Genomic DNA, 20074 nt, shown 5'->3' on the forward strand with positions numbered 1-20074 from the left:
CTTTGGAACTTTTATTCATCTAAGTTATTGTTGGCCCTTGTGCATTGATACTCTAGTTTTCCGATATTTCTCTTCTATTATTCAGTAATCATTTTGGTTGTTTTAATTTCCTATACATCTTTCTTCCACTGTATCTTCCAAACCTTCAATTAAATTATTATTTTCTTCCAGGCATGGTGGTGCATGCCTGTTAACCCCAGTACTTGGGAGGCTGATCTAGGGGGATCACAGGTTTGAGGCCAGCCTCGGCAACCTAGTGTCTTAAAATTTTGTTTCAAAAACAAAAAAAAAAAAAAAAAAAAAGGTTGGGGGTGCAGCTCAAAGGTAGAGTGCCTCTGGGTTCAATTCCTGGTTTCACTCACAAATAATTTATTTTCCCAATTGCAGTTTTAATTTTCATATTTTATCTACCGATTGATTGATTGATTATAATACTAGGGATTGAAACAATGTGCTCTACCACTGAGCCAAAATCTTCAGCCCCTTTTACTTTTTATTTTGAGATAGGGTACTGATAAATTGCCCAGGCTGGCCTTGAAGCTGCTGATTCTCCAGCCTTAGCAGAGCTGCCGGGATTATAGACATGTATACCACACCTGGCAAGTTTTATATTTTATTTATTATTTTTTAAACAAAATAGTTTCATATTTCAGAAGATAATAATTAGTTTTTTTGTTTATCTGCTTTTTGTTTTTGTGGTACTGTGGCATTCTACCTCCAAGCTACATTCCAGTCTATTTAATTTTTTATTATGAAACAGGGTCTTGCTAAGTGGCAGAGGATCTCTCTAAATTGCTGAGGCTGACCTCGAACCTGTGATCCTCCTGTCTCAGCTCCCAAGTACTGGGGATTACAAGTGTGCTCCCCAGTGCCCAGCAGGTTCAAGAACAGCCGCAGCAAAAATTGAGACTCTCATCAACCTAGTATGACCATGTTTCAAAATACAAATAAAATAGGGCTGTGGGTATAGCTTTGAGGTAGAATGCCCCTGGGTTCAATCCCCGGTACCATTAAAAAAACACACACACACAAGAGAATACTGAAGGAGTTAAGAATGTGCTGTATTAAAATCATACCAAATTGGTATAATGACTATTTCTGGCTGAAATTATTTGAGGAACTGGAACTTCAGAAATAGCCATTTGGCCTATCTTTTTCTACAGGAGACAAGCCATAAAGCATCCTTTAGATGTCTGTAAACCCAATACTTGGGATCTTGAGACAGGAGAATTTTGAGTTTCGAGGCCAGAACATGCAAAATTATTAAACTTGTATGCTTTTCTCTTGTTCATCAGTTTGCATTAATTTAGTTCCTAGATCCAGCCAAAGAGCCACATACGAGCTTAGTAAAACCCTATCTTAAAAAAAAAAAAAGCAGGGGATATAGCTCAGCAGTTCAGTAGTAGAGTGGGTAGAGTGTTTGCCTAGCATGTACAAGGCCCTGGGTTCACCTGGCAGTACTGCAAAAATAAATAAATAAAACTTGAACAGTTATCAGCTCATGGTTTCTCTTGTTTAATCTATAGGGGGCCCTCTCCCCTACAGTAGAAGCATTCATCTTGTCTTCCCTTCATGGCCATATCATTGGGTAGCCCAAGAGTAGATGAGAAGTTTGTCTTCATAGAAGTAGTCCAGTGGCTGTAGTGTAGCAGCTAAAGAAAGAATGAATCTAAGAAATAATCATACATTTTTGCTAATATCAAAAAGAGAGTCAAACTACCTCCTCGGGGAAGCTCACAATAACACCAAAGATATTTTTTTGCCAGAATCCAACTTGAATGAAGACGGCAGACCTAACAATCAATTTATGGGAGATATAAGGACTAGAGTATCATTACAACACCTGGATTGTAATCGACAAAATGGAGAAACTGCAGGAAAAATTACAAAGTTTCTTCAATAAATAAATTGTACAAAGAAAGAGAGGAAATGTTATTTAGTAGACGTAAGAGACATATTGACAAATTACAACATATTTTGATTCTGATTCAAGCAACAAATTTTTTTTTTCTCAGTGCTAGGATTGAACCCATATACCCTCAATCCTATTTTGAAACTTTAAAAAACCAATTAGGGAAACTTAAGTATTTACAGAATACTTAGTGATATGAAATTATTATTAATCTCACTTCTAAAGAGAATCTTTATCATTTAGGAACACAGACTGAATTTTTTTTCTTTTGAAAAGTTTTCAGCTGGGTGTGGTGCTACATACCTGTAATCTCAGTACTTGGGAGGCTGAGACAGGAGGATCACAGGTATGAGGCCAGCTTCAATACCTTATTCAGCAATTTAATGAGATCCTGTTTCAAAATAAAAAATTAAAGAATACGGTTGGGGTTGTAGTTTAGAGGTAAAATACCCGTGGGTTCTATCCCAAGTAACACACACACACACACACACACACACACACACACACACACAATTTGTTTTGCAGTACTAGGGATCAAACCCAGGGCCTTTTGCATGCTAAGCAAGCTCTCTACCATGGATTTAATAGCATGATGTGTCTAAGATTTGCTTCAAAATGATTCAGGACAGAGAAGTGGGGCTATAGATTAAACAAGAGAAACCATGAGCTGATAACTGTTCAAGTTTTATTTATTTATTTTTGCAGTACTACCAGGTGAACCCAGGGCCTTGTACATGCTAGGCAAACACTCTACCCACTCTACTACTGAACTGCTGAGCTATATCCCCTGCTTTTTTTTTTTTTAAGATAGGATTTTGCTAAGTTGCCCAGGCTGGCCTTGATCGTATTCTGATTTCTGAGTATCTGAGATTGCAGGTATATTCCACCATCCCCAGCTTTTAAACTGCTCTAGAATATACTTGGGTTGTACTATTCTACTTCTGTGTATGTAGAATCATATACAGGAGATGAGGAACTGGTTAATCTCTTCTCCGGGGACCTCTCCTCTGTCATTCTCTGTCACTGTTGACGTATACTTATTAATACTTCTCAGTGTGGTTAGTGGCTTCTGTGAAGGAGTAGAGATGGACATGCGCTATCCATCTGCCATTCAATGCTTTCTCTCTCCCAGGACTCTCCCAGAATGTCCTGGTGGTGTTCTCGTGTCAGAAGCTGATAGGCTTCCTGATGTGGGAGAGAGCAGGCGAGGAACATGCCTGGGACGGTCCCCTTGTGGACTCAGCCACTCTCCACACACACGGGAGCCAGAGTGATAACTGAGCGTCAGCACATCTTTGGAGCATTGAGTCCACCACTTGGAGAGTTTAAGCTTCAAACAACCCTGGGTTGTCAGATCCAAGCTTGGATAATGTCAAGGTAAGCTGGAAGAGAGCTCAGGAATCACCCCCAAAGTCTGCACACGTCCCAAACAAAGCCCCAGCATGTGTCCTGATGTGCATGCTCAGAACGGTCCTCACTTCTGCACTTACAGGACATCTGGTGCCCGAGATCGTAAATCCTTTGCAATTAGGCCTCTGGCCACATCATCATCCCCTGGAACTGCTCAGGCAAAGGTCGCTCACGAACTCCCAATTACCAAATCCAAGATAGCTCTTCCTGCTGGCTCTCTTGGTGGCCCTGATGCTGCTCCTTTTAGAAATTTCCCAAGACCAGGTTATTAAGTTTACACTGATACTAACCCTCACAATTGAGCTGACTTGGTTTTTCCTACTCACCCCCAGTCCTCCAACCCACCCCAACATGGCCCCAATCTGCTGCTAGCTGCCCTTCCCCTCCCTCCCCAGCTTGAGAATCGGTGGGTGTTTAGATTTCCTTTAAGGAATAGCAGTTTACATTAATTGTTTAATAGGAGTACTTAGAAGTCCCTTTAATGGACACTGGTTTGCATAAGCTGTTTGCATTTTGATTTTTCTTTAAGGAGTGTTAATTATTTAAACTATCAATAAAACATTGAGCTTTAAGTTTGCTTAAATCATACCCTGGGGCCAAGTGGAAGGCTCACTTGGCTGGGTAATGGAGCTGTATAACCCTTGCGGGTCCCCTCTCCTGTCTACAAAGGGGTGCCGCTCATTTTCAGCTTTTGGATGCTGGTGAGCCACTTATGAAAGCAGACACTGAGTTCCCCAAGGGCCCAGAGAGGGCAATGGTGGGCACGTGCTGTGGTATTTACAGTCAAATGCCAAGGGCTCCTCACCATGCCAGATAGCAGAGCCGAGGAGCCACACCGAGCCAGCCAAGTGGAGGAGAGGCAGAATGATCTGCCCCACCCTCTCCCTTGACAGCCAGAGAGTAAGTACCTCCGGTGGCTGGAATGTGGGCATACACTGAATCTATTTCTCTTGTTGTTTGTGCCAGGGGAAAAGCTCTGAGCTTAGGACCCTAAAGGACACATGGGGAAAGCAGCAAAATCAGATCCTAGTGCTCTAGGGGCTGGTTTGTAGGACCTTTCAGGGAACCCCCTCACCCCGAAGCTGAGCCCCTGCCCCAAGTACGAGATATAGGGCTGCTATAGATATTTGCCTGTGACTGAGACCAGATCTACCCCAGTTCAGTCATCAGCCAGAGTGCTAACATCTGACGAGTGTGCTAACATCAGGACCTGCAGCCCAGCTGTCAAGAAGACCTGGGGAGGTCAGACCAGTGGGACAGCATCTACAGACAACAGCTTCTTGATATCCTGCAGTGGTGGTTTCTGAAATACCCACATATTGGAACCACCTGAGAGCTTTTTTTTTTTTAAAAATTAATAATTTTATTTTATTTTTTTTATACTTTCTTTTTTTTAATTTATTTTTTATTGGTGCAATGTATTCATACATCATACCTGAGAGCTTTTACTTACTTATTTTTGGGGGTAGTGAGGACTGAACCCAGGGGCATTCTAACTCAAAGCTACACCCCCAGCCCTATTTTTTATTCTTTATTTTGAAGCAGGGTCTCACTAAGTAGTGGAGGGCCTCACTAAGTTGCCGAGGCTGGCTGTGAATCTGCGATCCTCCTGTGTCAGCCTCCCAGGTCCTAGGATCACCACGATACTAGGTCACCTGAGAGCTTTTAAATATCCCAGCACCCAGTCTGTACACCAGAGAAATTAAGTGAGAATGTCAGAGATACCAGTTTTCTTAGCTCCCCAGGGGCCATTCTAGTGTGCACCCTAGGGAGAAGCAGTGACATAAAGACAGGCCAGCCCATCCCCATCCTAATGGTGGTACCCAGCTGAGCAAGCCAAAGACCTGGATGTCACTTCTGTGGTCCATGGAGCACTGACTCCTCCAGGGCTGCAACTTCCTCCAGGCCAGGGATCAGCTTTACACAGATGACAGCACACCTGGTGATGCTGCAGTCTTGTGACACTGTGGCCTGTGTGACATGCCACCTTCAGGTCTTCTCCTGTCTTCTCTCCACCACAACTGCTGCTGCCTTATTTCAAGTCTCCCATCACTTGCCTGTACAATTGCAAGTGTCTCCTAGCTGGTCTCCCACTAATCCAGTCTCTGCACTGGGCCAGGTGATAGAAAGGCTAAGTTGCTTCATGACCTTTCTCTGCCTAAAACTCATTGGTGAATCTCCATTACCTTCAAAATAAAATACAGACCTCTCAGCTCAGCAATGAAGATCTCTGGTAAAGGGGCTTCATCTCCCGCCCTTACCTCACTCGCCTTCCCATCTTGCCCCTCTGTGGGATGTGCCAACCGATGCCTCTGTTCTCCCTGTAGCTGTCTTGGAAGCACATCCTTTGAACTTCAGCTCAAAGGCCACTCCTCTGGGAAGCCTCTGCTGACCCTGCTGGGCCCAGAGGGCTCCCCATGCTTCTAGACCACCGCCCCCATGCATGCTTTCCACAGGGCTGCCATGATTTCTATACATCCATCTCTCTTCCTCCCTCCAGCCACTCTACACTGCCAGAAGACCTTTATTTGTAGACCATGAGAACCGAATACAAAGCAACTGCCTGGCAATCAGGACAGGACACCTGGGTCTATTTCCTCCCACCCACTTTGAGCCTGCTCTGCATTGGCTTCCTTCAGGACCTGACCTTGGACTTGACATCTTGGCTTTGTTTTCTGTGGATATCAGTTGAAATCTAGACTCTGGACTGGTTGTTCATGACCAAGCTGGCAAGCCACAGAACTCTGCCTCTGGGAACTTTCCGTGCCATATTCCAGCCCAGGCTTCAGAAACACACCACAGGGTCCCCTCCAGGGAAGGGATCATGTGTGATCTTTTATGTGCATGATCCTTGAGCAAAGGGATGGGCTTCACCTTCATAACTTCAATGCCTAGTACGATGCATGGCACTTAGTGAGTGGGTGGTTTGACGGGTAGATGAGCAGGTTGGCTGGATAAAAGGCATGGATAGAAGGACAGATGGATAAATAAATGGATGAATGGCATTTTCTTTCCACTTGCTTTATTTCCCCCTGACCTCTCCCTTCCAAAAGCTCTATCTTTTCTGCTTCCTTATACCTCCCCCATGGTGATCAGCCAAGAGCTTCAGTGACTCTAGGGGATGTGGACTCTGGTTTGAAGGAAGGAGACCAGCTCATCAAGGCGGTCTCCCTCCCCTAACTGCCTGCTGCAGTGAAACTTCACCAAACAGCTCAGCACTTAACTCCTGACTTCTAACTAGGTCATATGCACCATTCATCTTTTCCTGGAGGCCAACGACTCTGCTTTTCGTACATTCCCCTCATCCCCCAGCAGTTCTGGTACCCAGTAAGTGCTCAATGAATGCTTGATTACTGGGAGATGAAGATACCTCCTGGATATGAAAATCAAAGCTCTCCCCTTCACTGAAGAGATGGCCACTTTCTCTAGAATGTTTAGCCTCTGCAAAGATGGTCTGGCATCTGTTTCTCAATCTGGGATAAATGTTCTGGATCAAGGAGTCCCATTAAAAAGCCTAGCAGAGCACTTAAGGAATTATGCTGGGGGAGTCATTCTTGGCAGCAGATAATAAATCAATCACAGTTCAATGAAAATGCTGAGTTAGAATGGGATCACTCAGGCCAACCTAAGACAGAAACCAGGGACACCCTTTCCCTTGAGACCAAAGTCTAACACCTTCCTGTATACTTAGGCTCTGGACTTAGAATGACTAACCATCCCAGTTTGTTCAATTCAGTTTCAGTTTTAGCACTGTGTTAGAAATAAATTTCCATGGTTGTAAGAAAAGACACATGTTCCAACGTGGTTCAGCAAGGCAATTTTACTCTGTGCAAAAAGGGATCCTGCCACCAGTAAAGCCAGGCATGCAAGAACAAAATGTCAGGAATTTGCTGGGTCTTTTATTTCTAACAGGAAGCTCCTCCACGGTAGTCCTATTAGCTGCATAATCTTTACTCCATTGGCTGGAGGGGATGCGGGGGTGTGGGAGGGGGTGGCACTTGTAATTTTCCAAGAAATGCTAACCTTACAAAATGGCAGTTTTACAAAATGGAGCTTAAGTCAAGCTATTCCTTTGATAGGAAAGATCTAATTATGTTCTCACAACTCTAAGTTCCATATTCTGGAGAACCTCTCTGTTTCAGGCCAAGAGGGACAGCAGCTGGTCACCCCAGCCTGGTACTCTTTTCCTTCCTTTCTCATTAGCAGCCTCTCTGCACAATGCAAGAGCCCCGTGTGTACCTCCATATGTATGAAGGCTGTACCCCACTTCCAAGCGTCTCCCCGGCAGTTACCTTGATGGCAGGGTCTAGTCCACAGCCAGGGGAAAGGGCAAATAGCTCCAATTCTCGGGGCTGAATTCCATATCTCACTACCTGTGTCTGCCCGCCCCAGCTTCCAGACACAGGAAATCACCAGAAAGAAAGAAAAGCAAAGGTACCTGAAGGAGGGAGACATTGGCAAGGCTGAGTCTGAAGAGGTAGTTCCTGTGAAAACAGAAAGAGAAATCATAAGCCAAGGTGGTTTTTTAGGCAGGACCTCAGGAAGCCACCTCAGAGGCCCGGCTTCATGGTCTGCCAGGACTGGGTGCTGGTTGCAGAGGGCCTCAGGTGGGCCTGCCCCACTCTCAATGAGGGTGTTACCTCCATTAGCTTATTTAACCTGGACATGACCTGGAAGTAGAAACACAAAACTCTTTTTTTTTTTTGGTACTAGGGATTGAACTCAGGGGCATTCTACCTCCGAGCTACACCCCCAGCCCTATTTATTTATTTATTTATTTATTTATTTATTTAGAAACAGGGTCTCACTAAGTTGCAAAAAGCTAAGTAGCTGAGGCTGTCCTCAGTCTCGCAAATGCTGGGATTACAAGTGTGCCCCATCACGCCCAGCTGGGAAGGTCCATTTTTACAGATGAGCGAACAGGCTGGGTCAATGGCCCTTGTCATGGAGTATAAATCAAGAAACTGAGGTTAAAATTCAGACTTGTCTACCCACACACTCTGTCCTGTACCTACTCCTGGCCGACCTAGCAAGCCCAGGGAGGAAATTTCTGATGTCTCTGTTAAATAAAAATCATAGGAGGCCATTGTTTTGGACTAAGCTCCGGTGCTGTGCCCCAACACACCTGACTAAAATCAAAATGGAGTCACCCATGCTAAAGTTCCCCATCATCAAACTGAAATGGAACTCCAGAGAAATCAGCAGAGATAACAGCCAAATTTCTCAAACAGGCCAGTTTTACTTGGCGGATATTTCTTCATTTTTCAGTCCTTCTTCCTCTATAAAACCAACCTCTTAAGCTTAACCCCTCGGAGCACTTATTCTGTTTTATGGGGTGAAGTGTTGCTCACTTCTTGAATCAAAAACAAAGCCAGTTAATATCTGTAAAGTAAATTATTGTGACTGGCCCCCTGACGCCTACCTATCCCAACCAAGGGGCCTGTTTCTATTCAACTTAAATCTCCCAGAGGACTCAGGCTGGCTTCATCAGCTACTTGGACCACTTGCTGTCTCCACAGAGGCCCTGGGCTCCTGTTCATTTTTCTGTCTCCTGGACTTGGGGACTGGACCTGCCTTCTCTCTGAATTTGATCTTTCCATGGATACTTCCCTGGCCCACCCTGTCTCCTCCAGCCCAGTTACCCCATCTCCCACCTCCCAATCTCTGTCTCCCCAGACCAGCCTGCCTGGTGCTGCCAGCTCATCTTCTCCAAACACTGTTTTCACCCAGTTCAACAATAATGATAATGATGTTGCTACTAATAATAGCAGACACTTTCGTTCTTGTAAGTACTAGGTATTCCTGAAACTGCTCTGCATGGACTTGGAGCCAGAAGGCCACCATATGGGGACTCAGAACTCTTAGTCGTGAGGGTGGCAGCCCCAGTGGGTCAGAATGCCATGGGAAAGCGATTTCACAGAATAGATCCTGCAGCACAGACAGGCAGAATTCCAGCCCAGCAGCCCGAGGGGGCCTTCGTCCCACCTCAGTGCCCGAGTCTTGCATCTGTAAAATGGAGAACTAGTTAATGCCTGCCTTTAATTTCACAGGCCTGTGGAGACGCATTCAAAGGCTTTATTAATGACAAGCAGATGTAAAGTCTTGGATTTACCAAAGGATCTTTCCTTTTTCTATCTTCTTTTGGCTGTCCTTCTTTAGGTTCCTGAACTTTCTAGGAATAAGTACTTTAGAAAAGTCTGGCTTACTTCTGCTGTGCTGAAAATTGGGATGGGGGGGGTGAGGGGAAGAGGGGCCCTGCTAAAGGAAGCCAGGGGCTGGGGGGTACACGTCAGGCTGGGAGGCTCCTTTCCTGGCTCTGGCTGCAGGCCCAGGCCCCACTCAGCTTCTCTGCTGTCTTGGGACTGGTGACCTCGCCCATGACCTTGGCTCCAGGCCTCTGCATCCCTCCCCCGCTCCAGGTCCTTGGCAGAGCCTCCTCGCCCCACGCTCCTGGCTTGGGGACAGATGGGCTCCAGCTTGAGGCTCTGCCCCAGAGGTCTGCTCAGGTACGCGGGCATCTGCTCACAGCGCTAACAAATTAGGGGAAACATTGCATCACTTGATTCATTTTTATCGCATCAAAAACCATTCATCACAACATCTCAGCGGGTTCTTCTGAGAGCAGGACATGAGAACAGAGCAATCGCCACTGTCCCGCCCACCCTCCACCCCACAGGGAACAAGGCAGGGTTACAAATGGAGAAAATTTTTCGCTAGCCTGAATTCCAGAGAACCAAGGGGGTCAAGAAGACAGAATAAAAATGTCAGGCAGAGGAGAAGAAGGAAGAAAATGTTCCCCAGACGGGGGAAAAGTAGCCAAGCAGCCACAACACTTTCTGTAGGGGCATAAGGGACCAGGATAGGATGGATTTGCCCCTATCTATCAGGGCCAGGCTCACAGAGCCAGGAGAAGGTGCTGTGTAAGAGAAGTCCCCAGACACAGACAACAATCGCCATTTACATGGGGAGGCCCCATAATGGGTCAGGAGGAGAAGTATGACCACAGGCAGGTGACAACCTCTCTGAGGTCCGTTTCCTGGTCCATAACATGGGGGTGGGGGGACCACAGAACTCACTCTGGGGGATACAGTGAGAACTGGATCATTCAGATATTCAACTACTGTTGCGTGTGTGATTTATTGCAAGTATGTGTTGATTTATTACTTAGATGGTACATAAAGTAGTGCCTGGCACATGGCAGGCACAGGGTGGATAGCAGCTTCTCTCTCTCTCTCTCTTTTTTTTTTTTTTTTGGTGGTACTGGGGTTCCTGGAAATCCTTCTACCTCCGGGCTACACTCCCAGACCCATTTTTTATATTTTTATTTGGAAACAGGGTCTCTTAAGCCAGCACGGCTGGCTTTGAACCTGCATGATCCTCCTGTCTCCACTTCCCAAGCGTGGAGATTACAAGCGTGCGCCATCATGCCCAGCTTCATTTTTTCTTTCTTTTTTTTTGTGGTACTGGAGTTCCTGGAAGCCCTTCTACCTCTGGGCTACACTCCCAGACCTATTTTATACTTTTTTATATTTGGAAACAGGGTCTCTTAAGCCAGCATGACTGGCTTCGAATCTGCATGATCCTCCTGTCTCCGCTGCCTCCCAAGCGCAGGGATTACAAGCATGGGCGACCATGCTGGGCCATCATTTTTTTTTTGTTTTGTTTTAATTAAGCCTTTCACAAGAGTTAGCACAGAGTTCTCGGATGCTAGCTTTTGAGTGTTGTTGTTGTTGTTGTTGTTGTTGTTGTTGTTTTGGTGGTACTGGGAGTGGAATCCAGGGGCCTTCTACCCCCGGGCTACACTCCCAGACCTATTTTATATTTTTATTTGGAAACAGGGTCTCTTAAGCCAGTGCGGCTGGCTTCGAACCAAACTGCGCGATCCTCCCATCTCCGCCTCCCAAGCGGGGAATTACAAGCGTGCGCCACCACGCCCGACATAGCTTTTGAATTTTAAAAGCATATGTTAGACTGGTGAAATTCAAGCTGGGTGGGAGGATGATATGAATGTCAGTTTATGGATTTTTCCGAATTATAATGTTACTCTACAGTTTTGCAAAACGTTACCAGTGGAGGGAAACTGAGTGGAGATATACATATTATCTATCATTTCCTACAATTGCATATGAATGTATGATCATCTCAAAATACAAAGTAAAAAAATCAATATTTACATCAGGAATAAATTCTGTATTTCTATACACCTGCAGGTATCCTGCAGGAGGATGCGCGTCACGGCACTGGGGAAGGGCCTGCTAGTGTGAGTGGGGACACCCTGCTTCTCAGTGGACACTTTTTAAACTTCTGAGTGTTATCCTATAGCACACAATGCTGTTGCAAAAAAAAAAGTTATTTAAAAATGTTTTAAATGAAAAGAAAATGCTTTCAGGTCCAGCTTCACAGCTGCCCTGTCAGGTTACCAGCATAGAGACGATAACCAAGACTCTACAGATGAGGAAACTGAGGCCCAAAGGCCCAGGTCACCCAGGACAAGAGCCAAGCTCAGTAACTACTAGTCCAGAGCTCTGCTGAGGAAGGCTAGAAGGCTGGGGTGGCCAGCTACTTAGCAGCATAGCCTAGAAGTGCTCAACCCAGTGGCTCTACCTCCCCTCCTCAGATCTGCTATCAGAACCTGTGGGATGGAGAGCGAAAACCACTAGTGCACTCACAGGGCATAACACAGATCCACTAGCAGGTGGAGCCAGTAGAAAAACCCACCCTGGGACTAAGACAGGGGTTCCTGACATCTTGTGTGAGATCTTGAGAAGGTCCTTCCCCTCTCAGGGGAACTTCTTGTTCAAAACAAGGGCAGGTGGATTTGACCAGCGCATCTCAAACCTGAGCCCGTGCCAGTCACCTGGAGGGCTTGTTAAAATTCAGGTTGGGTGATCCTGTCCCCAGAGTTCCTGGTTCCCAGGCCACGTAGATTCAAGAATCTGCATTTCCGACGTTCCCAGAAGCTTCTCTGCTGTCTTGGGACTGGTGACCTCACCCACGACCTTGGGTCCAGGCCAAGGTCCGGTGCCTCTGGTCCAGGGACACACTGAGACCCACTGGAGAGGCGTCTCTAAGTTCCTTCCCTACCAGGGCTGATGATATACACTTCTGTGAGGAATTGGCCCCTGCCGCCCCACCCCAGAAGGTCTCAGGAGGCCTTTCTAGAGAATTTTATCTGTGGATCCTGGGTCTGGACAGTGGGGTTTGGGGGCAGGCCACATGAGTGAGTCCTTTCATAAAAGCAGCAGAAGCAGGGGGCCAGTGGGCCAGCAGGGGGCTCTTGGGCAGCTTCTCTGGAGTTGACTACCTGGGCAAATTCTGGCATCACATGGAGCAGGAGATAACCTGCAGGCGCGCTCCATCTCCCTGCAGCCAACCACTGAAGAATGCTGTGGCTGAGATCAGGAGGTCCAGGGTTGCCTCCAGACCACACACACTTCCTTCCATGTGGAACAGATATTTACACAAAGAGAGGACCAGGGCCCAGGACACAGGCCAGCTTACATTGGGTTCATCCTGGATGATATTCCCTACATCCCATTCTAAGCATCCCCCCACACCTGGCCCGTTTCTCCGGCACCTTATTACCTGGCTCCCACGATGAGCTGGTTCCTGGAGGGATCCAGGGCGAGCTGGGAGAAATCTCGGGCTCCAGGGTAGGTGAAGTTAGAGACCCACGGCTTCAGATCTGGTGGAGGGAGAGGCAACCCTTCAGTTACTGTTGGGCCAGGGGCTCCGGGCTGCACCAGCCTCAGAGATTAGAAGAGGTGAAAGTCGGGGGGAAGTGGGGTAGAGGGTCCCAGGAGACCTGAGCTCTACCTGCCCGCCTCTGAGAGCAGCCAGCTGTGTGACCTAGAGGAGGGATGCTCTCACCCTTTCTGCCACATCCCCTAGCTCAGAGGAAGGCTCCTTGCTCCCTAAATACACAAGGGAAACCTGTAATTGCCCTTAACTTCCTCCCCCAGACTCAGCAGCCCCAGCAGCATGCCCCAGCACCTCCAGATCATCCCCCAAATCCATCCAGTTCTTTCTCTCAGGACTTCAGTCCCCATCCAAGCCACCATCAAATCTTGCCTGCACTGGTGCCAATGGTGGCTGCCTGAGCAGCCCAGCTCCATGCCTGCTTCTCCCGCCCACCTCCCATGAGGCCACCAGGGCCATCTTTCTATTGCAGGCGAGGCTCTGTCAAACACCCACAACCTTGGGGTTCTGGCCCCACTGTCCTCCCAAATTAAATGCCTGGTGATCAGTTGCTTAGGGTAACTGAAAAATGATGCTTCATCTTTATATTTCCTCACACTCTCCATCCTAGCCACATGAAACAACACATTTCGCATTCCCCAAATGCACCCCCTAAGAGCCTGCAAACTTTTGCACCTCCACTCTCCCTCGGTGAAACAGTCCTTGTCACCCCCATCCTGCCTCCTCCAGGAAGCCTCCCCCTGACTCCCCCAAGCAGGTGTCAGGGCCCCCACAGTTTTCTCTATACTACCATCATAGCCCATCACAGAGCAGGTCCTGCCCGATGGTGTGCCTACGAGACCAGGAAAGACTTCTTCTCCAGGCTCAGCCCTGCACCCTGCACATAGCAGTGTTCATGTGAGTGTATAAAGATGCCTCAACTCCTTATTGAATGAGGAGACTCAGGTTTTCAAGACAAGATTCCTTGAAGTGGAAGGATGGAGGGTGTGTAGTCAGTGTCCACCCCTGTCTTTAAGGAAGGAGCAAAGCCTTTCTGAGGGGTTGAGTGGGCAGAGGTGGAGCTCATGGCCCTCTGGATGGGCAGGGAGTTGTCTGGGAGCCCACGCCTAGACAGTGCCGGCTGGCCTTCCCCCTCCCTGGAGACCCACTGGGAGGGAACCAACACCAGTGAGAGAAGAACAGGGGCCAGGGGAACTTCATGCCAATGGAGGGAACATGGAAGGGGAAATGGGAGGTGCTGTGCTTTCCCCATAGTGCATTAGTGACTGGCTCACAGGAGGCCCAGAGGAGTGTGTGTGTGTGTGTGTGTGTGTGTGTGTGTGTGTGTGTGTGTGTAATCCAAGGGAAATAAATCATTGCTCATTATCCCTCCACTACAGAGTAAAAGCAGCCCTTCATTTCTGCACGACAGGCAAACACTTAATCGCTCCCTGGAGAACTGGAGGTTTTGCGAGTTGGATGTTTTTCAGAAAACTGTGATATGCACAATTAAAAAAAGAAGAAAAAGAAGAAGAAATTCTGCAGCAAAATGAAACAAACACCTTGGGCCTTCCTCTGCTCGCAACAGGTGACTGTGGGTTGATGAGGACTGACATAGAGCCTCAACTCTTGGGGCAATCTAGGTATGAGGACTGGGTCTGAAGCCCAGTGGGCTGGAATTTAGGGACCTTGGGCCACCCTTGGAAGTCCTGGTAGGATGTCTGGCATATCACATTTGAGACTAAAGCAAGGGCTCTTCTCCTCCACGGAGACGTCCTGGGTCATAACCTCTCCACCCCAACCTGGCTTTGCTCCACATTCGCCATACCCTTTCTGTTCCACTCACAGGGTTTGGCTGGCACTCGGAGTGTGCTCAGGTCCCATCTGTGTGTTTGGTGGAGGGAGGCTCACCCGAGCCCTCAGACCAGTGTGCCTAACACGCCACACAGGTCAGGTTTAATTCCCTCCTCCCCATCACTGGATGGAGGGAGGTGATACATGGGGATGGGGACTTAGTGCAGTTTTCATTCCTTTCTTGGGGAGGAGGAGAGAAAAGGAAACAAGGCCCAAAGCTAAACGACAATAGGGAGGTGGGGTGGGCCTCTGTCCGTTTCTGTCCCTCTCCACCAGCCCCAAAGGAACCCCCATGGCCAGCAGAGAGGGGCGAGGGAGGAGAGGCGCAGCCGGGTGCAGCGCCGTGATCCTGGGGGAGCCTTGGGAAGGGAGCCAGCCTCCTCTTATTAAACAGGCAAAGGGGACCCAAGGGAAGGCTGTCTTTAAAACACCAAGCACGTTCAGAGCTCCGTGTGCAGCAAAGGCTTTGGACGGCGACTTTAAGAGAAAAATGACATTCTCCATGACGCGCCTGTGATTTTAATTATAGTCAATTCAATTACCCACTTTGTGGATTAACCACTGCCAGTGTTAACTCCAGACTGACTGGCTTCTCCCTGCTGCCTAGAAAGGGCATGCTGGGCAAGTGGAACAATACAAGGCCAAAGAGAAACACAGGCGGCCCCCCTTAAGAGACACCCACAGCAGAACATTTAGCTGTACAAAATGGAAAACTGCCTGTCAGATTCTCAACTGGAGCATCCTCTAGGGCCGCGGGTGGGGGAGAGGTTTATGCACGAACTCACGGCAACAAGGTAGTGGCGGCCTACAAATCAGTTAAAAACGAAGCATTGCATCTAAGCGGGTCTTGGAGGCTGGGGGGTCAGTGCTGTGCTGGATTATCAAATTCTCTCCATACCCACATTTGGTTTCTCTGCAACCATTGCATCACCCCCACCCAGTGAGACTTGAGTCCCTACTGTGTGCTCAGCAGTGCTAGAGATGCTAGAAGACCATAGAAACAGTCCTAGCCCTGGACCAGCTGGCTAGAGGACCAAACGCAGTGACCTTTAAGAAACACTACGAGGTAACTAAGTACACGTAGAAAATGGCTGATCACTTTTGAAGCCCCATAGTAGCCCCGCTGCAGCTGGTACACACACACACACACACACACACACACACACACCCCTGGTAAATGGTCAGGAAAACCCCAAACTATCAGGACAGGGAAGAGGGTGGCAGATTCTTCCATTCTGGAAGGGAGAAGGGGAGTCAGATTCATTCAACTCACACCTGAAGATAAAAAATGGTCTCAGGAAACCAGACACTCAGGAACCCATCCCCCACCTCCCAATCCACCCCCCCACCACCACCACTATTTGCCCCAACACAGACCAATCTGTCAGGGAGCAAGAATTCCCTGGCATCAGCCCAGCCATAGAGCCCCCAGCAAAGCCCCTGAGCGGAAATGAAATGTTCCACTAGGGCCCCCAGCGGCTCTAGGGATGCAGTTTCTTCTGTCACCCCTCCTGGCCCTTCCCTTCAGTGACAGCCACTAGCACTCCAGGGGCCATCAGACGTCTAAGGGTGTGTGCCAGCATGTGTTTTGCAGGCTTAGGACACTGCTAATTTACTATAATCCACTTAAGCCTTCAAAGCCAGGGATCCCAGCTCAAACAAGACAGAGGACAGAGAAGGCAGCTAGAAACCTTCTCTCTTGGAAAAAGGAGCCAGCGCACAGCTGGAGACCCACACTTCCAAAGCCCCCCAGCCTCCCCGCCCAGCAGCCTCCAACTCTCACCCAGGAGGCCCTTCTGCCTCTCAGATTCCACACTGCCTTGGACCCATTAACTATTTCTTCTCCATTCTGGTTTCTGTCTTGCCCACCCCACTAGCAGTGTGGAATCCCACAGGACAGGACTGCAGTCCTCATGTCCAGAGCATGAAAGGAGACAGCACCTGATCCCTCCGCCCTGGGCTGCTGAGTCAGGAGACCCATCCTCCACCCTGAGACCCAGACCCGACAGTCTCTCCAGCCCCGTGCCCCAGTCCCCCTGTTTGTGAAGGGAGGTGACAGCTTCCTTGCTCTGCCTCCCCTCTCCACAGGATCTTTTTGAGGAGGGAGAAGGCCATTGCTGATCAGAGCCCAGGAGCCCCTAAGGTCATGCCTGGAGATCCCAATGTGAGCTGCCATGGAGGTAGTGGACCCTGAAGCATCAACAAGATCGCAACACAACCAGAGCCCTCCCTGAGAACTGACTAATGGGTCATGGAAAGCATCCAGGACACTCTCGTATTTGTGTTTTGTTTTATTTTTTGGATTGTCATCAAATGTATATACTAATTTTAGAAATCATGGAAAGCTTATGGACCGCATTGGAATATATCCAGTGATTTGCAAATCTCACTTTGGGAAACACTTTAATAGGTCACTCCCATGCTCTCTCTTGACAAACAGAGAGTTATTAGTCACCAGGGCCCCTCTAGATGAGGCTTCCCAGGACTCTAAAGCCAAGCATCCCTCCAGCTGACTTAGAGTAAGAAGGAAGCCTTCCAGGTCTCCAGGCATATCCCGGGGAGGGAGTCATTTCCACCCTTCCCCCACAAGCCAAGAAATGGAGCCCATGCGTTCAGAATAGCTGGAGCTGAGACCACCAGCCAGACCTTGGGGCACTCCCACCCGGGACATCCACCACTTAATTCTCTAGCAAAGGAATCCCAGTGAAAGATCACACTTCCCTTAGGCAAAGACAAATGAAAGGCCTCAGTAAGTTATCTGGAGACAAAATCTGGACCCTTCTGCCCATTGCTACCTGTTCTTAAAATATCTATCAAAGGAAGAGCCTCAGTACCTTACAGAAATTTTTTTTTTTTTTTTTTGGTGGTACTGGGGTTCCTGGAAGCCCTTCTACCTTAGGGCTACACTCCCAGACCTATTTTATATTTTTTTATTTGGAAACAGGGTCTCTTAAGCCAGCACGGCTGGCTTCGAATCTTCGCGATCCTCCTGTCTCCGCCTCCCAAGCACGGGGATTACAAGTGTGCACCACCACACCTGGCGCAGGAAATATATATATATTATTGGTGCATTGTAGTCAAACATCACAAGGGAATGCAAGACTTGTGAGGGTATACCAGCACACATCATCCAATTAGCCTTCATTCCCTCCCCGTCCCACTCCCTCCCCCTCCCTGACCAATCAGAGGGGATGGGATGGGGGAAGATAGAATCTCTTTAAAAAGCATGCTATACGTAAACAAATGGATCAAAGTTAGTCACCTTACAGGAAATTAATATCTCAAGGGTTTCAGCATCCAGGGAGACCCTGCTGAGGTCCGGCTAAGTCTTTCAGGACAACCAGGTGGGATGTGCTCACCTTCAAAGGCCACGGCGGGGTGCTCCCTCAGGGCACAAAGCTGCTGCTCACTGCTGGACTCACTGGAGACATCTTGGGAGCTGCAGAGGAGGGACATCAGCAGGACCAGGCTGGGCAGCAACAGCGAGACAGCCCGGGGTCTCCGAATCAGCATGGTGGGCCGCTCCACAGTCCTAGCTCCTGGACGCAGGCTGGGGAGAAGACCTAGGGTGCAAAGCTCAGTCTCACCAGGTGCTCTCTCCCACCAATCACGCCCACTTCCTTCAAGTTCCTTGTGGTTGTCAGTGGCCCCGGTTTTTAAAAATAAGTGTGCATTGTATTTATGTTACTCAGAGTTTACTCTGCCCTAGTAATGCAAAGTTATAGATCATATCTTGAAAGCTAATTTTCTTTGTAATGGTATTCAGGACAAAACTGACAAATTATAGAGCCTTTTCTATTATGATCCCAAATGGTTTCAAATTAGTTTTAATGATAAAAATGGTATCTAAGGAATTTTAATAAATGAAACTGGGGCAATGGGTAGCCCAGTTTAAAAAAAAAAAAATTTGGAACCAAGTCCACCTTGGATCTAATAGCCTATACAAGGAAAAATTCCAACTGGGTAAAAGATTAAAATATTAAGGATAAAAACCATAAAAATACTAGAAGAAATTTTGGGAAGAAGCCTTCATACTTTTGAGTGAAAAACCATGACTAAAAATCCAAAGATTATCAAAGATTGACAACTTTGACTATGTTGAACTATATTAAAAGCACAAACTCACACAACTCTTCCCCATCTCCCCCTTCCCAAATCAAACAGAATGAGAAGGCAAATGGCAAACAGGAAAAAGAATTTGCAATTTATATCACAGACAAGGGAATAATATTTCTAATATATAAAGAATCCCTGTAATCAAGAAGAAAATGACCAGCAGTCTAGAAGAAAAATGGGCAGGAAATCTAAACACAAACCGGGCTTAAAATATGAATGACACTTATTCTCATTCATAAGAGCAACACCAATTAACACTTAGCACTTCTCATCTATCAAGGTAATGAGAATCCAAGTTAGATAACACACTTTTTGTGAGGCTGTGGGGAAAGAGGCACTGCCATATACTACAGTTATGTGTAAAATAGCACAACCCCTGAAGAGGGGAACCTGTCAGTATCTGGCAAAACTGTTCATGTATTTACCCTTTGACTCAGTAACCTAATTCTGGAGGTGTAAGTTTGTGCTTCTCCAAGTGGGATCAATGGACAAGTGTGGATTCATACACTGTAATGATAGATAGATGCAGAAAGACAGAAAGATAGACGTGGAAACTTGAGCTTCAGTGCTTAAAAATCTTTATAACTGGACGTGGTGGTTTACATTTGTAATCCTCGTATTTGGGAGGCTCAGACAGGACCATCACAGGCTTAAGGCCACCTCAGCAACTTAGGGAGGGCCTCAGTGATTTAGCAATACTTTGTTTCAAAATGAAAAATAAAACAGGACTAATTGTGTAGCTCAGAGGTAGAATGCTCCAGGTTCAATCTTCATTACCACAAATAAATAAATAAATATAAAAATTAGAGGCTAAGGGTGTACCTCAGTGCTAGAGTGGTTGTTTAGCATAGCATAGCATATGTGAGGCCCAGGATTCGATTCTCAGGAGAAAGAGAGAGAGAGAGAGAGAGAGAGAGAGAGAGAGAGAGAGAGAGAGAGAGAGAATGAATATTTGGGCTTGTATTTTGCATGTTGCTTTTCAATTCATTTCTCTAGTAATTTTACTTTTATTGAATTTTACATAAGTATCCATCTGCGACAGATTGTAAATTGAAAAATCAAACCTGCTCGTTCACCACAGACAGTTGAGATACAAAAATAGAC

At 47.2% G+C, this 20074-nt stretch overlaps 1 protein-coding gene across 1 annotated transcript in view; it reads right to left on the minus strand.

Annotated features, from left to right (window-relative positions):
- The window catches only part of SEMA5B (semaphorin 5B), a gene marked incomplete at its 3' end in the record, with an annotated part of 41577 nt that extends 23165 nt beyond the window's left edge, over nucleotides 1-18412 (minus strand). The window contains exons 1-3 of the mRNA XM_080696144.1: nucleotides 18214-18412; nucleotides 12908-13007; nucleotides 7761-7806 (exon numbers count right to left, since the gene is read on the minus strand). Coding sequence (XP_080552270.1) covers nucleotides 7761-7806; nucleotides 12908-13007; nucleotides 18214-18367 — 300 coding nt within the window. The 5' untranslated portion in view covers nucleotides 18368-18412. The remainder of the gene's footprint in view (nucleotides 1-7760; nucleotides 7807-12907; nucleotides 13008-18213) is intronic.
- Between the last annotated feature and the right edge of the window lie 1662 nt (nucleotides 18413-20074).

The sequence above is a fragment of the Muscardinus avellanarius genome (assembly GCF_963383645.1).
Source record: "Muscardinus avellanarius genome assembly, chromosome: 5".
Taxonomy (NCBI): domain Eukaryota; kingdom Metazoa; phylum Chordata; class Mammalia; order Rodentia; family Gliridae; genus Muscardinus; species Muscardinus avellanarius.